This window comes from Callospermophilus lateralis, chromosome 11 (genome assembly GCF_048772815.1).
Source record: "Callospermophilus lateralis isolate mCalLat2 chromosome 11, mCalLat2.hap1, whole genome shotgun sequence".
Classification (NCBI taxonomy): Eukaryota; Metazoa; Chordata; class Mammalia; order Rodentia; family Sciuridae; genus Callospermophilus; species Callospermophilus lateralis.
The window spans coordinates 23,242,709-23,257,217 of record NC_135315.1 but is presented as its reverse complement, the minus strand read 5'-3'; the positions used below and the strand labels follow the sequence as shown (position 1 = coordinate 23,257,217).

At 51.3% G+C, this 14,509-nt stretch overlaps 1 protein-coding gene across 2 annotated transcripts in view; it reads left to right on the top strand.

Annotated features, from left to right (window-relative positions):
- Window positions 1-14,073: 14,073 nt before the first annotated feature.
- Window positions 14,074-14,509, top strand: part of Arhgap23 (Rho GTPase activating protein 23) — a 72,963-nt gene continuing 72,527 nt past the window's right edge. For both annotated transcript variants that reach the window (XM_077110452.1, XM_077110451.1), the window contains exon 1: window positions 14,074-14,150. In XM_077110452.1, coding sequence (XP_076966567.1) covers window positions 14,088-14,150 — 63 coding nt within the window. In that variant the 5' untranslated portion in view covers window positions 14,074-14,087. The remainder of the gene's footprint in view (window positions 14,151-14,509) is intronic.

The following is a 14,509-nucleotide window of genomic DNA, read 5'->3' as shown; positions in this document are numbered from 1 at the left end:
GAGAAACACCTGGTTGAAGCCAGGGTATGGCCTCCCAGAATTGGGTGACAAGGTCAGAAATCGTCACCTGCTGATTTGAAACTAATAATAATCAACAGAAGAGGAATTAATTCAGCCTTTATGGAAGGTATTTAACTTCTATTGGTCATTTATGTGGACCAATAACTTTCTACCCACTTATTGTCATTCCTGGTTTACAGAGAGGAAGTAGAGCATAGAACACTTGCCCAAGACCATACAGCTACCAAATGGCAGACCTTGGATTTTATATATATATATATATATATATATATATATATATATATATATATATATATATATATATTCTTTATTCATTCATTTGTTGAAGGGCATCAACATGTTGGTTCCATGGCTTAGCTACTGTGAATTGAGATGCTATAAACATTGATGTGGCTGCATCACTGTAGCATGCTGATTTTAAGTCTTTGGGGTATGTATCATGGAGTGGGATAAGTGTATCAAGTGGTGGTTCCATTCCAAGTTTTCTTTTTTATTATTATTTTTTTAGTTGTAGATGTACACAGTATCTTTATTTATTTTTATGTGGTGCTGAGGATCAAACCCAGGGCCTCACACATGAGAAGCAGGCGCTCTACCACTGAGCTACAGCCCCAGCCCCCATTCCAAGTTTTCTGAGGACACACCTTGGATTTGAATTTTGTGTAACTCGAAGCTTCACCAAGACAGGGTTGGAAAATTCAATGGTAACCAGACTTAGACATTTTCTTTAAAAGAGGCCTTTGCCCAGGGCATTCATTAAGAGATAAGAGTATCTTTTTTTTACTTTATCAAGGAGGTAAAATAAAATATACATCAAGTGACCTGGGCTGAACCCTGATGCCATTCCCTGCTCCCCACTCTCCCACCTGAGACAGTGCTATTGCTGCAAGTCCTGGTCTATGTCAGGAACAGACAAGCAAGAGCTCATTGGGGGTCCAGTCTTCCATAAGAGGAAGTACTGCAAGGTTGTACACATCTACACCAAAGGCAGGAGATGATGAATGATCCCATCTCTTAATTTTTTCCAAATATTTGAGAAATATTGCTTAGTCCATTAGTAAAGTTATCCTTCACATGAAAGGAAAATATATTTGGTCTGTTTCAAGATCTCAAATCCATTCCTCGTCTTTAAAGGAACTCAGATTGTGAAGTTTCCTGTGGTGGTCCTCAGGGTATGTTGATAAAAATAGTATTGGGGCTTAGCAATCCAGCCGCCATGGTTTTGGCTAGTAGGAGTCTAGTCCTGAGAGCTAGCTAAGCATCTGTGAGGACAGACTGTCCCTGACCTTGCAAAGCCCAAAACCAGAATTTAGGCCTTGCCATGCAGCAACTACTTTAGAGCTCAGCATAGGTGGCTACTGTTGCCACCTCCTCTTTTCTTTCACTTCCTAGGCACAGAAAGAGAACCAGAGGGAAGCCAAAGGGAAAGAATGGAGCCTGGCTTCCATAGCCAGGGCCCAGCTCTGCCAGGGTCTGGAAGAGGCCAGTTGGGGGGAGGAAGGGAGGGACAGACATGCTTGCTGGCTGGCACTCTGCTGTCTCCAGTCTCTTTAGTTCAGAACAGACTTCCTCTGAAAGGACAAAGGGCCCCATTGACACCATAGCCTTGTGACCCCACCCAAGTCTGCCATCCCCTCCTCAGGCAGCCAGCAGGGCCCTTGGGGAGCAGACAGGGGGTATGAGGCTGCTTAGAGGGCAGGCAGGGGAGCTGAGAAAGGGTGCAGCCAGGAGGGCGGGGAAAATAGGAAGTGCATGGGCAGTGCCCACTGGATCCCCATCAAGGGTGGCCAAGTGTGAGGGACTTCTAGGACTCTTGGCTGTAGTTCCAGGAGCAAAGCTGCCAATACCTCACAGAGCCAAAACATGGGAGGACCTGGGGAGTCCAACTTCAGTCCCCAAATGAGCCTCCTGAGAGCTAGGGGCCTCGAGCCCACATTCCTGTCTTCCTGCCTCCAGCTTGCCCCCCACACCCAGCCTATAAAGCCCCCTTTGTCTGGCCCACAGAGGATCTTAACTCTCCCACCCTCTGGTGGCTAAAGAAGAGGCCAGGGCTTGGTGAGAACTGATGAGGCCACCTTCATACCAGCCTGAACACTGGCCTGGGAGCTCGGGCGCACCCAGGGCTGAAGACTCCCCCTCTGCCCTGGGCGGCATGCCTGCCTCTCACATGCCTGTTCATGTGATGCCCCTTTCAGTTTGGCCCTGCCCTATCAGGGGCAGGACACAGGAGAAGTGGGCAGTCAGGAGCTACCCTGTTGGGAGCTGTCGGTGGGACAGGGATGGAGTTATTTTGCCACTTCCTTGGGCTTCATCAGAGAAGTTGCCCCACAATCCTCAAGTCAGGTTCCTCTGGGGTGGGTCTGGGGGTTTAAATGCCCCTTCTCCAGTAGTGGATTAACAACAGGTCCATGTCCTCCTCCTGCTTGGCACATGACTGGAATGGTGGGCGCCAGGAATCTCTGTTCTTGTTCCCCACCCCCAGGCAAGAGCCTCAGAGCACATTTGAATATAAGCTGGACCTTGGCAACAAGGAGTTGCCCTCCCCTTGCTTCACCCAGGAGGGCATACAGTGTCTCCCTGTGTTCCCGGCTCTGTGGGTGTGCCTTGCTTCTCCCAGACAACCTCTGAAGTGGCCTAAGAGACAGTGGGTCTGGGCCATGGGGTCAGCTCTGCCACCCAGCTACTTGGTGACCTTGGACAAGCCCCTTTCTGGCGCCTATAAAATGAAGGGTGGGTTCCTTCTGACTCCGATGACTCTCAGGAATAAGAAGAGGGGCTCCCTTTGAAGAGAGTCTTCTCTCCCCTGCCCCGCCCCCCCCCACAGGCACAGGGTGGAGGCAGCAGGAGCTCTGGACATATGAGGTCGTGTGTGTACTGTGTGTGAGACTGAGCGTGTACGACCCCAAGTATGTGAGTGAGTGACAGTATGTGAGCCGGCAAGTGTGCTCCTGCATGCGGGGCCCCCGCCCCGGGGTGGGGGAGGGGGCGGGCGGAGGGGCGGGGCCTGCTGGCGGGGCGGGGCCGGGAGGGGGCTCTGGCGGCTGACACCAGGCGCTCCTTGCGCGCGGTCGCTGGTGCAGCTGCCCCTCCAGGGCGCATGGAGGGGCCGCTGCCCCCTGCGCCCCCGGGGGCCAGCGCGGCGACAACGGCATAGTCGGGCGCAGCATGGAGCAGGTCAGCGCGCGCGGGGCGTGGGTGTCTGTCTGAGAGCAGAGGGCTGCGGGTGTTGTGACCGGGTGAGGGTGGGCGCGCCGACAGCAAGGGACCCTGCCACATGGGAGGGGTTAGGGCGCGGGAGCTCTGGGTGGGGCCGATGTGACACGGAGCTGGTGAACACACACACACACACACACGCGCGCGCGCGCGCGAACACGCATACACACTCACACACACAGGTGTGTATTCCCCCATCACTGACATTCAGGGTGGCGCGTGCAGAGGGTGCACTTCCCACCCCCTTCTCAGAAAGAGAGCACCCTCATTTAGAAGCTCCCATCCCCGTTCGGGAAGGTCCCAGCCCCTGTGCTCCGAACCTAGGCTTGAGGCAGGTGCAGGTTCTACAGAATGAAGGGTGATCGGAATGAAGGGTGATACCGGGTGGGGGATGGCTACCTGCCACACAACTGCGCTGCCCTCCAGACCCCCCAGTGAGACCTCAAGACACAGCTGCCCCTCCCCCTCCACGTCAAGGGGCTTCTCCCAGCCAGGCTCCCTCCTTCCCAGTTACGGCAGCTGCAGCAGCTGCTGCCACCATTTCATGGCAGTGAAAAGATGGGGTGGGCTGGCTCTTCACATGCGCCCCAAATACACAACTGCAGTCCCAACCAGGAGGGGGCTGCCTTTCTTTCACGCAGGCACTAAGGTGCAGAGCTGGGCATAGTAGCCCCCCAGTCAGAGTTCTCATCTCTGAAGACAAGCCCAGACAGTCCCCAGGGGTAAGGGGTGGGGGGATCTATCTTGGCTTGAAATCTCCTGCTGTAGGAGGACAGGGGGCAGAGTGATCTGGCTGCTGCTCCTGAGGTGGCCTTGCTCTCTTCTCAATTTCCACTTGGAAACTGGGGTGAGGTCTGGGGTGATGAAATGGGTTTTTCTGTTACTAGGTGTGCCTTTAAATGCTGAACAGACCCACATCCTCCTCCTTTCCTTGCCCCAAGCTGTTTGAGCATTGCTTAGCCTAAAATAGTGGCCAGGGTCCCTGGGCTCTGGGACCCCTCCCCACTAGAGCTCCGGCCTCCTACACAGTGGTAGAGGGAGTTGTATATAGGCTGACAGTAAGGAGCCAGGGGATGGGGTGATCCTAAACTCTGGGGGCTTGGGGAGAGGCACCAGAGAGGTATGAGTGTTCTGGGCATCTCCCCTGAGTTGAGTGAGATGGTTGGGGTGGGGTTGTGGGCTGCTCTAGTCTCCAGGCCTGTTTGGCATCTTGGTCATTAATTTAAATGACCAGTGGCAGCTCCTTGGAATACTAGACCTGGCAGGGGGAAGGGGACTCGATTCCTCATTTTCTGTTGTTGCCATTACTAAGTGGAACACACAAAAGCAAGGGGCGGGGAGTGCCAGATGCCTCTGAGTTGCCTATTATAAAATAATTAATTTTATGTTATGTGACCTTCATCTAAATTAAAAAAAAAAAAAAAAGGAGAACTAGGCCTAGGGGCCACCACTGTTTCCTGTCTCCTGCAGCTCAAGGGGCCCATGTGCCCCATCATTAGCCTTTACCAGCCTTCCCTACCTGTCCTGGCAGTCAGTCACTTTCCTTTCCCACCGGACAGACCAGGCCAAGCCTGCACCCCAACTCCTCCCCTGAGAGGAAAGTCAGGACATCCAGCTCCTGTCTTGGCTCCATCAAGAATCTCTGGGAGCCAGGCGAAGTGATGCACACCTGTAATCCCAGCAGCTTGGGAGGCTGAGACAAGAGAATCACGAGTTCAAATCCAGCCTCAGCTGGAGCTGGGGTTGTGGCTCAGCAGTAGAGTACTCGCCTAGCATGTGTGAGGCCCTGGGTTCGATCTTCAGCACCACATACAAATAAATAAAGGTATTTTGTCCAACTACAAATAAAAAATAAATTAAAAAAAAATTCAGCCTCAGCAACTGCAAAGGCATTAAACAACTCAGTGAGACCCTGTCTCTAAATAAGATATAAAATGTGGCCGAGGATGTGGCTCAGTGGTTGAGTGCCCCTGAGTTTAATCCCTAGTACCAAAAAAAAAAAAAAAAAAAAATCTCTGGGAGATCAGGCAAAGTGGCTCAGGCCTATAATCCCAGGGACCCAGGAAAATGGCAAATTTGAGGCCAGCCTGGGCAATTTGAGACCCTGTCTCAGAAAAACAAAAACAAACAAAAGGCTGGGGAAGGCTGGGGATGTAGCTGTAGCTCAGTGCTAGAGCATCCCCTGGGTTTAATCCCCAGTACTGAAAAGAAAAAAAAAAAAAAGTTACCAGGAGGCCTTGGATATGCATCCCCTTTCCAGATTGCTGTGAAATCCCTGCCAGCTATGCCTAGGTACTTTTTTTTTTTTTTTTTTTTTTTTAAGTGCTAGGGATTTAACCCAGGAGTATTTTACCACTAGGCTATATGCCCAGCCCTTTTTATTTTTTATTTTGAGACAGGATCTCACTAATTTGCTGAGAGCCTCACTAAATTGATGAGACTGACCTTGAATTTTCCATCCTCCTGCCTCAGTCTCCCTAGTGACTGGGATTACAGGTGTGGGTCACCATGCCTGACTCCCTGCATGTAAATTTTACCTTGATTTAAAAAATAAGAAGGATTTTGATTATCTACATACTTTGGTATGCATGAATGAGGTAAGGTTATGAGAAATGGCTAGAATGTGTGCAGAGGTGATTCCAGTGCAAAATCACACACAGTGGGTCTCCATCTATTCTGTGTCCATGGATTCAACCAACTGCAGATTGAAAATATTAGTAAAAAATTATGTGAGTACTGAACATTAGACTTTCTTTCTCATCATATCTTTTATTTTTTTTTTTAGTTGTAGACAAACACAATACCTTTATTTTATATATATATATTTTTTTGTGGTGTTGAGGATAGAACCCAAATGCTCAACAACTGAGCTACAACCCCAGCCCTCTCATTATATCTTTTCTGAAAAAAAAATTTTAGTTGCCAGGTGCAATGGTGCACGCCTGTAATCCCAGAGGTTCTGGAGGCTGAAGCAGGAGGATCATGAGTTCAAAGTCAGCCTCAGCAATGGCAAGGCATTAAGCAACTCATTGAGACCCTGTCTCTAAATAAAATAGAAATAGAGCTGGGGATGTGGCTCAGTGGTCGAGTGCCCTTGAAATCAATCCTCAGTACTGCGGGAAAAATTAGTTGCAGCAATACCTTTATTTTATTTATTTATTTTTATGTGGTGTTGAGGATGGAACTCAGTGCCTCACATATGGTAGGCAAGTGCTCTACCACTGAGCTACAATCCCAGCCCATTGTCATAAACAATACAACAGCTACTTATACAGCATTTACATTTGTTAGGCTTATTTATTTATTTAGGTAATAGGGATTGAACCCAGTGAGCTACATCTCTAGACACTTTTTTTTTTTTTGAGACAGGATCTCAAGTTGGTTAAGGCCTGGATAAATATCAGAGGCTGAGGCATGCCTGGCATGCGTGCGGCCCAGGTTCGATCCTGAGCACCACATACAAAGATGTTGTGTCTGCCGAAAACTAAAAAAATAAATAAATAAATAAACAAATAAGTTGTTTACTTAAAAAAAAAAAAAAAAATATATATATATATATATATATCAGAGGCTGGCCTCAAATTTGTGATTCTCCTGTTGCAGCCTCCTAAATCCATAGTATTATAGGTATGGAAGCTCCACCGGGCTGTATTAGCTTTTATAAGTAATCTAGAGATTATTTAAAGTACATGGGAGGAAGCTGGGTTTGGTGGTACACATCTGTAATCCCTAGTGGTTTGGGAGGCTGAGGCAAGAGGATTGTGAGTTCAAAGCCAGCCTCAGCAAATTAGTGAGGCCCTAAGCAACTCAATGAGACCCTGTCTCTAAATAAAATTTTTTAAAAGGGTGGGGGTGTGGCTCAGTGGTTAAGTACCCCTGGGTTCAATCCCCAGTACAAAAAAAAAAAAAAGAAAAAAGTATGTGGGTCAGGACTGGGACTGTAGCTCAGTGGTAGAGCACCTGCCTCGCATGTGTGAGGCCCTGGGTTCGATCCTCAGCACTGCATAAAAATAAATAAAGATATTGTGTCCATCTACAATTAAAGAAAATTTTTTAAAAAGTATGTGGGTAGATATGCAGGTTATTTGCAAATACTACATATGCTCCCCCCCTCTTTTTTTTTTTTTTTTTTTTTTGGTACCAGGGATTGAACCCAGGAACGCTTAACCACTGAGCCACATCCCCAGGCCTTCTTATTTTTTTGAGACAGGGCCTAGCTAAGTTGCTTAGGGATTTGATAAATTGCTGAGACTGGCTTTGAACTTTTGATCCTCCAGTCTCAGCCTCCTGAGCTGCTGGGATTACAGGTGTGCATCACCACACCGGGATCTCTCTGGGTTCTTTCCAGAAGTCCTAGGATAACTCTGAGCACAGTAACTTAGCCTTCCCCCAGCCTACCCCCTGGATTATGAGGCCCCACAGGTGTTGACTCTGATAATCTGCAGTTTAGAGGTGCCAGGCTCCTTTGTTTAAGGCCCTGGAGGACCCCAGCCCTGCATCTGCTGGTGCTTTCTGATTGAGTGGGCAACGTGGTGTGTATGGTGTGCTCTGGAAATCAGAGCTGCTTTTCATGACACTGGGGAAGCTCCTATTTTAAGTTTCCCATGTGCTGAGCCCTCTTGTAAAGCAAAGAATCCTTTTATAGTGCAAGAGCCCTCCCTGATGCGTCTGTATGGTATGTGTGGATTTTGGCATGTAGGGTTTCCTGAAAGGGGGGTATGTCTGGAATCTCTCATGGGGGCTGGAATTGCTGGCGGAGTGGGCACTGGGATGGAAGGGTTCCCCCCATGGTTGGCCCTACCCCTCTTCTCCCCATCCAACTCCCATCACTCTGTCCAGGGCTGGCTCAGGGCCAGACAGAGGAGAGGGGAGCAGCTGCTGGGGATTTCCAGAGCTTCCAGGGGGAGGTGGGAGCCACTCCTGTCCTACTTCCTCCCCTCCCCTTCTCTTCCTCTCTTTCCTTCCTCCATGTCCCCTTCTCTTCTCCTCATTCTCTTCTCTCTTCACCTGTCCAGAGGTGCAAAATAGAGAATGGAACAAGCTCATCCTATGTGAAGTGATGTGTGGGGACTAGGCAGAGTCTGGCGCGGGGGGGGGGGGGGGGTGCAGTGCAGTAGCAGAAGCAGGAGGAATCAATCTGCACATAGAACCATAAGATCTAGCATCCAGGAGCTGGGAGGGACTACCTGGCCAGACCTCTCCCGGAGGGAACATGTTGTGGTAGAAAGAGCAAAGGCTTAACATCGGACTTTGCTTGAGTCCTGAATCCCAGCTGGGAGATTCTATACAAGTTACTTAACCTCTAAAGATGGTGATGTGTAATAGGCGCTCCACACATTTTGATGCCTTTCCTCTCCATCTTGAGGTTTCTAAGCTCCTGCTAGGGGATGTCATGGTCCTCACAGGTCATCATTTAGCCTTATCTATACATGCTTGCCCATGCAATCCGTATCACTGGCCAGTGGCACATAGGAGCCTGCAGAGATGCAGTCCAAGGTCTTTTCCTCTCTCCGAACCATGACATAGTTTCCCAAAGATGAGTGTCCTGAGGGACAGCCATTCCCAAGTGGCGGGGGTGGGGCATCTCTCTTTTGCCTCCTGCCCTGACATAGGACCTGGCTGGGTGTGGCTTACTATCCCATCTGCCAGCCTGAAGGAGCAGCAATCTCTAGCTCCCACTGAGCCAACTGTCCAGAGGTTGCTGGGCTGGGGGATCCCAGAAGTTTGGCAGGTTCCAGTGCCCTTTGGCTCTAGGTAGCCAGAGGGCTATCTGGTGGGTAGGATGGGAATTTTAATTCAGGTCTTTGGACTCTCATTCCAGAGCTCTTTTGATGACACAATAGACCCTTCACCAATTCCTGGGCCCCTAACCTCTATCATGCTGCTCTTTGGGCCTTTCCAGGATCTCTAGTCTCCCTCTCTAAGGGACGTTCAGGTAGGATTCCTTTCATGGGACTCTTCAGGGACCTGGCAACAAGAATGAGTGGGGACTGGCATCATCCTGAGTGGACCACTGCCCCACCCAGCACCATTAAGGGTGCTCTATGAAGAACAGTCTATGGGATGCTTGGGGCTGTGCCAGAGCCTGTTTCCTCCTCAACCTCTGAAAATTTGCCAATTGGAGGCCTTCATCAAGGTCTAGGTCAAACTGTTTCCCAAGGTCCTTGCATTTTCCCCTAGCTCCTGGAGGTTTGTTCTTGTTTGGCTTAAGCCTATGCTTGTACCACCATTAAACCATCTTCCCTATTATCCTTTGTGGGATTCATTGCCACCACCACCCCCAGAATAGGGGCTCATCAATATAACGGATTCATTAAACTGTCTCCACCACACCACACAGGAATTTGCATGTAGTAGATGATCAACAATTGTCTTTTGACTTGATCGAACTGGATCCCAACTCTTCTGGAGATGCAAATTGGAGTAGTGTTGCCTTTGGGGAAACAGCAGAGGATCTTGGGGCTCTTCAAGAACAGCTTTCCCCTCTACTCTTGCCCTCCTCTCCTTCTCCACCAGGGGTTGCTCTCTCCCCTTTCGTGGAAGGACCTGTACTATGGCCAGATTTATGGCCCTGTAACCCACATTTCACACATTATAGACATCCCTGACTTATGGTGGTTCAATTTACCACTTTGGGACTTAACAGTGGTAAGAAAGCAATACAAATTCAGTGGGAACCATACTTTGAATTTTGACCTATTACAGGGCTGATGATATGTGCTCCGATCCCAGGCAGCTCCACCATCGGAATGGCAAACAGTCCGTAATGTGCTGTGTAGAGAGGTCAGGGGTATTACATGCATTTGTGACTTATGATATTTTCAACTTGTGATGTGTTTATAAGTAGCTTGCAAAATTCCACTATGAAGTGGAGAGCACCTGTCTTGCCCTTCCCTTCAGCTACCAGAGTATAATGAGTCCTTTACCAAATATGAGCTTCAAATCAGAGGCAGACTGAGAAGGCCCAGTTGTTTCTATCTTACAGAGGGTGAAACTGAGATTCAGAGAAAATACTTGACCTCAAAGCTAGAGAGCTACCCGGTGGGTAGGATGGGGATTGGAATTCAGGTCTTTGGACTCTCATTCCAGAGCTCTTTTGATGACACAATAGACCCTTCACCAATGCCTGGGACAGGCCTGATCCCGACAATGGCTCTGGCCTGGGGATCCCCTAACCTCTACCATGCTGCTCTTTGGGCCTTTGTCTTGCCCACTCCCTTTCCGCCTGTGTCCTCAGGCTCCCACTCAGGTACCTGCCTCTCAACCAATCAAAGAGAAATGTGCCTTGCCTGTGGCTCACCTGCACTTCCGGCTGCCCCTTCCTGCTCCCTCTGTCCTTGGGCCTGTTCCACTTCCTCACCCCTGTGACTCTTATTGAAGTCTGACTTCTGCCCCTACTGACCGGCTGAAGGTGCCCTCTCTGCCCAACACTTGCACTGGCTGCCTACTTCCCCTGGGTCTTTTTCGGTGCTTCCTCCTCTTCTTTCTGTCCCTAAAGGGCTCATGCTCCTCTGGACACTGTCCCATAGCTGGTCTCCTCACTCTTTATTCTCTCAGGAGACTGAGCCACAGCCCTGGTCTCAGACACCAGCGGACTTCCACAGCTGAGCCTCTAGCTCAAGCTTGTCTTCCCTCCGGTGTTTAAGTAGCCAGTTCCTACTCTACCAGCAACTCAGCCTGAAGGTTAAGTGTGTGGACTTGGAGTCCAAATGTCTGGGTCCAAATCCTGTGTGGATGTGCATTCTCTGGACCTCAGTTTCCTTACCCATAAAACAATATCTATTTCACAGGTTTTTGAAAGGTTCAATTGGAATAATGCATATAAGGACACATCTCAGCACCTGACCTGTTCCCTAGACAGGGAACAACCTAGACAACTGGTCTACCTGATATTTACAAGCCGTGAAGTTTTTCTAGACTTTTCCATCTCCTTCCTCCTACCCAATAGGTTACCAAGTCCCAGAAGCATTTGATATTTATTGTTCTCTGCCCCTTGCCCTGGTGAATCCCCTATCCCCTCTCCTATCTCCTTGCTGGCTGCCCTCTGTTCTGGTCGCCATCACATGCCAGAGGGGGCCTGGCACATCTCTGTTTAAAGTCTCTATTCAAACCAGGCTAGAATCTAAGAGCCTAGGCACTCCATAGTCACATCCCGCCTGTTTCCTTCCTCATCTCTCCACACTTCCTGCCCACAAGCCTGCTCTCCCCCTGCCTCCCTGCCTTTGTCCATGCCTGCTCCCAGGAGTGCCTTTCTCCCTGTCCCCACCCCACCCCTGACCCATCCACAAAGCTCCAAGGAGCTTAAGGCACTTCCCTGCTGGCCCTGCTCCTGCTTCTCCAGCCTTCCACCACTCTCCTGGGATCTCACTATAGAGGGGTGATTTGGGAAGACCAGGCCTCAGCTAGGGAAAGAGCTCAGCCCTGTCTCTACATCCCCAGGGGCAGCCTGCCTGCTCCCCTCACTCCCTACTCCCTCCCATAGCAGAGCTCCCAAAATGCATTCATGAGAGAAGGAGGGTGACTAGGCTGGGGTAGGAATTTGGGAAGAGGGGGAATATAAGGAGGGTTGTTGGTGAGGGGTATGTTCCACCTTATGTTGGGCTCTATTACCGCAACCCCAGAGAAAGAGCACACAAGGAGAAAAATGGGTTTGGGGGTGGATGGTAGGATACAAGGAGTGGGACACAGAGTCTGAGGAGCCACAGTAGACAGGAAGGATAGAGCAAGAGGGCCTGGAGTAGATGGATGGGAAGGGCCTGGGCAGGATGGGGGTACAGGTCAAGGTGCAGGAAGAGGTGGGAAGGGCAGCAGGGTGGGGGAGAGTCGCAGTTTCTGGGAAGTGGGAGAGGGTGGGGGAGGTATGTGTAGTGCATTGTGGAGGGAGGAATTGGACTGCCGGTCAGCGTGAGCTCATTTCCTCTCATCGCCTCCTGCAGGGTCTGAGGGCATCAGGCCCTGGAAAAAGTGAGCCAGGGGCCCTCCAGGGCTCCCCGCCCCTGCCCCACAACCCACAACCCACAGTCAGTTCAGTCTGGCTCTCAGATGCCAACCCTCCCCCTTACAGAGTCAGCCCTTTGTTTCCATTGGAAAGGACCCCTACATCCAGGAGGTGGCACACCTTGGAGCTAAGGGCAGAAACAGACAGGAACAGGTACTGGGTTGAAGATAATGCAAGAAGATCCAGTAGTGTGATGGTTTACAGTTAGATAGCAGGAAGGACTTTCTAGAAGTGGGAGATACTTCTGGCTGCATATGACCTTGATGAAAAGGGGTGGAGAAGGAAGAAGAGTCATTAACTGCTCCTCCATCATTAGAAAATTATTTTCTGCTGACTGCAGAAGAATTAAATAAAGCATTTGATTTAAAAACCAGTCAGTATCTCCTTCTTCAGGCTCAAGGGAGGAGGATGGCCTAATTGTTGTCTGCCCTACCCACTATACCTGAATTCTAGACCCTGATCAAGGGGTAAAGGGTGGGGCTCGGGGCTGATCAGTGACCCCCCGAGGTGGTGAAGCAATCTCTAAGTCTATTCCTATCTATCATTGGCTTCTGCCTTCTTTTCCTTATAACCTGAGAAAAGGAATACAAGAGACTTTAAAACTGCAAGAAAACATGAAGAGGTCAGTGTAGGCTGTAGCAGGTAAGAAGGGGGAAAACTGGAAGTTAGACAGCAGAAAGAATTTTCCAGTACAATGAAGGATGAGCCCCTCCCTGAACTGTCTGGGAATGAGCTGAAGGGGTCCTGTTGGCAGGAGGGGAAAGCTGGCTAAGACCCAGTAAGTCTCATGTCTGTCTGTCTCTCTCTCTCCCCCTCTCTTCTCTCTTGTTACCAGGCATGAACTCAGGGGTGCTTAACCACTGAGCCACATCCCCGGTCCTTTTTATTTTTTATTCGGAGACAGGATCTCGCTAAGTTGCTGAGGCTGGCTTTGAATTCAAGATTCTACTTCCTTAGTCTCCCAAGCCGCTGGGATTACAGGCGTGTGTCACCTCACCTGGCTCCGGGGCGTCTCTTTGCTCTTTGAGCCCAGCTCAGAGTGAAGTCAGAAAGGGTTGGCTCTCAGGATCGCCAGCAGAGCAAGTCCGTGGGCAGTCTAGAGCCCAGAACCACAGGACTCGCTTGAGCTGGGCCAATTAGAAGAGTTTATGCACCTGCCACACCCTCTTTTCCAACTTTGTGTCCCCTGCCACTGTGGGATCCTGGCTGGGACTGTGCCTGGAAAGGGACCTTCCCTAGATTGAAGGGCACCCCCGACCAGTGCAACATAACTGTTCTTGTACCTCAATTTCCATGAGTCCCTAGAGTGAAGGCTCCCTAATCCTGCATACTCCTTCTCTCTCTCAGATCCAGCGTCGCTTCATCGTTGTCTCTGACTTTCGTGGCCTCTCTCAACTGTCTTACCATTCATGCTTTCTGGGTCTCTGGGTCTCTGTTTCCGTCCATCTTTGGACGCCCGCTCTCTGCTTCCCCCTCCCTCCCTCCCTTTCCCTGTACTAGTTCTAGGTTCAGTACCCTTGTCCTCTTTCCTGGGTCCGGATCACTGTCTATCTAGGCCGGTCCCCTGGAGGCCGGCACTAGCTGCCTCCCTGGGACCACTTCTCTGGGCCAGGCTGCGTCTGGCCTCTGGCTCCGCCGCCCGCGCAGACCTCGGTCTCAGCTTGCTTCACCCTCTGGGGACCCTGAGGAGAGGCCGCGGGTGCGCCCCGTCGAGAGCGCGAGTGGTGGAGAGGAGGGGCGAGGGGGCGGGTTGTGGGGGGGGAGCTGCACTCGGCCCCGCCCCGGCCCCGCCCCTCCCGGGTCCCGGCCCGCGCCCCCAGCAGTGCCCCGGCCGCAGAGCCGCCGCTGCCACCCGATGAATGGAGTCGCCTTCTGCCTGGTCGGGATCCCGCCGCGTCCGGAGCCCCGGCCTCCCCAGGTGAGGGCGCTGGGCCACCGGAGGGGGCGCGGCCGGGCGAGACCAGGGAACGGTGGCTGGGCCGGGGTCGCTGCGCCCCCGCTAGGCAGTCACCGCCAGGGGCACACAGTGAGGGCACCGCGGGCACCGCCGAGGGAACTCCGGCTGGTGCGGGCTGGGCAGGGGGTCGGAGGGACAGCTGCCCCCGGCAGAGGGGCACGAACCAGGGAGCTAGGCAGCGGGCCGGACGGGCCTGGGGCTGCCAGGGCAGGGGCCACTGACCCGGACGGTGGTGCCAGGCCTCCTGCGACCGGGCAGCGGGGGCGGGAGGCCCGTGCCTTTTGTCCAGGTTTTTCAGGCGGGGCGCCTGCCGCCGTTTC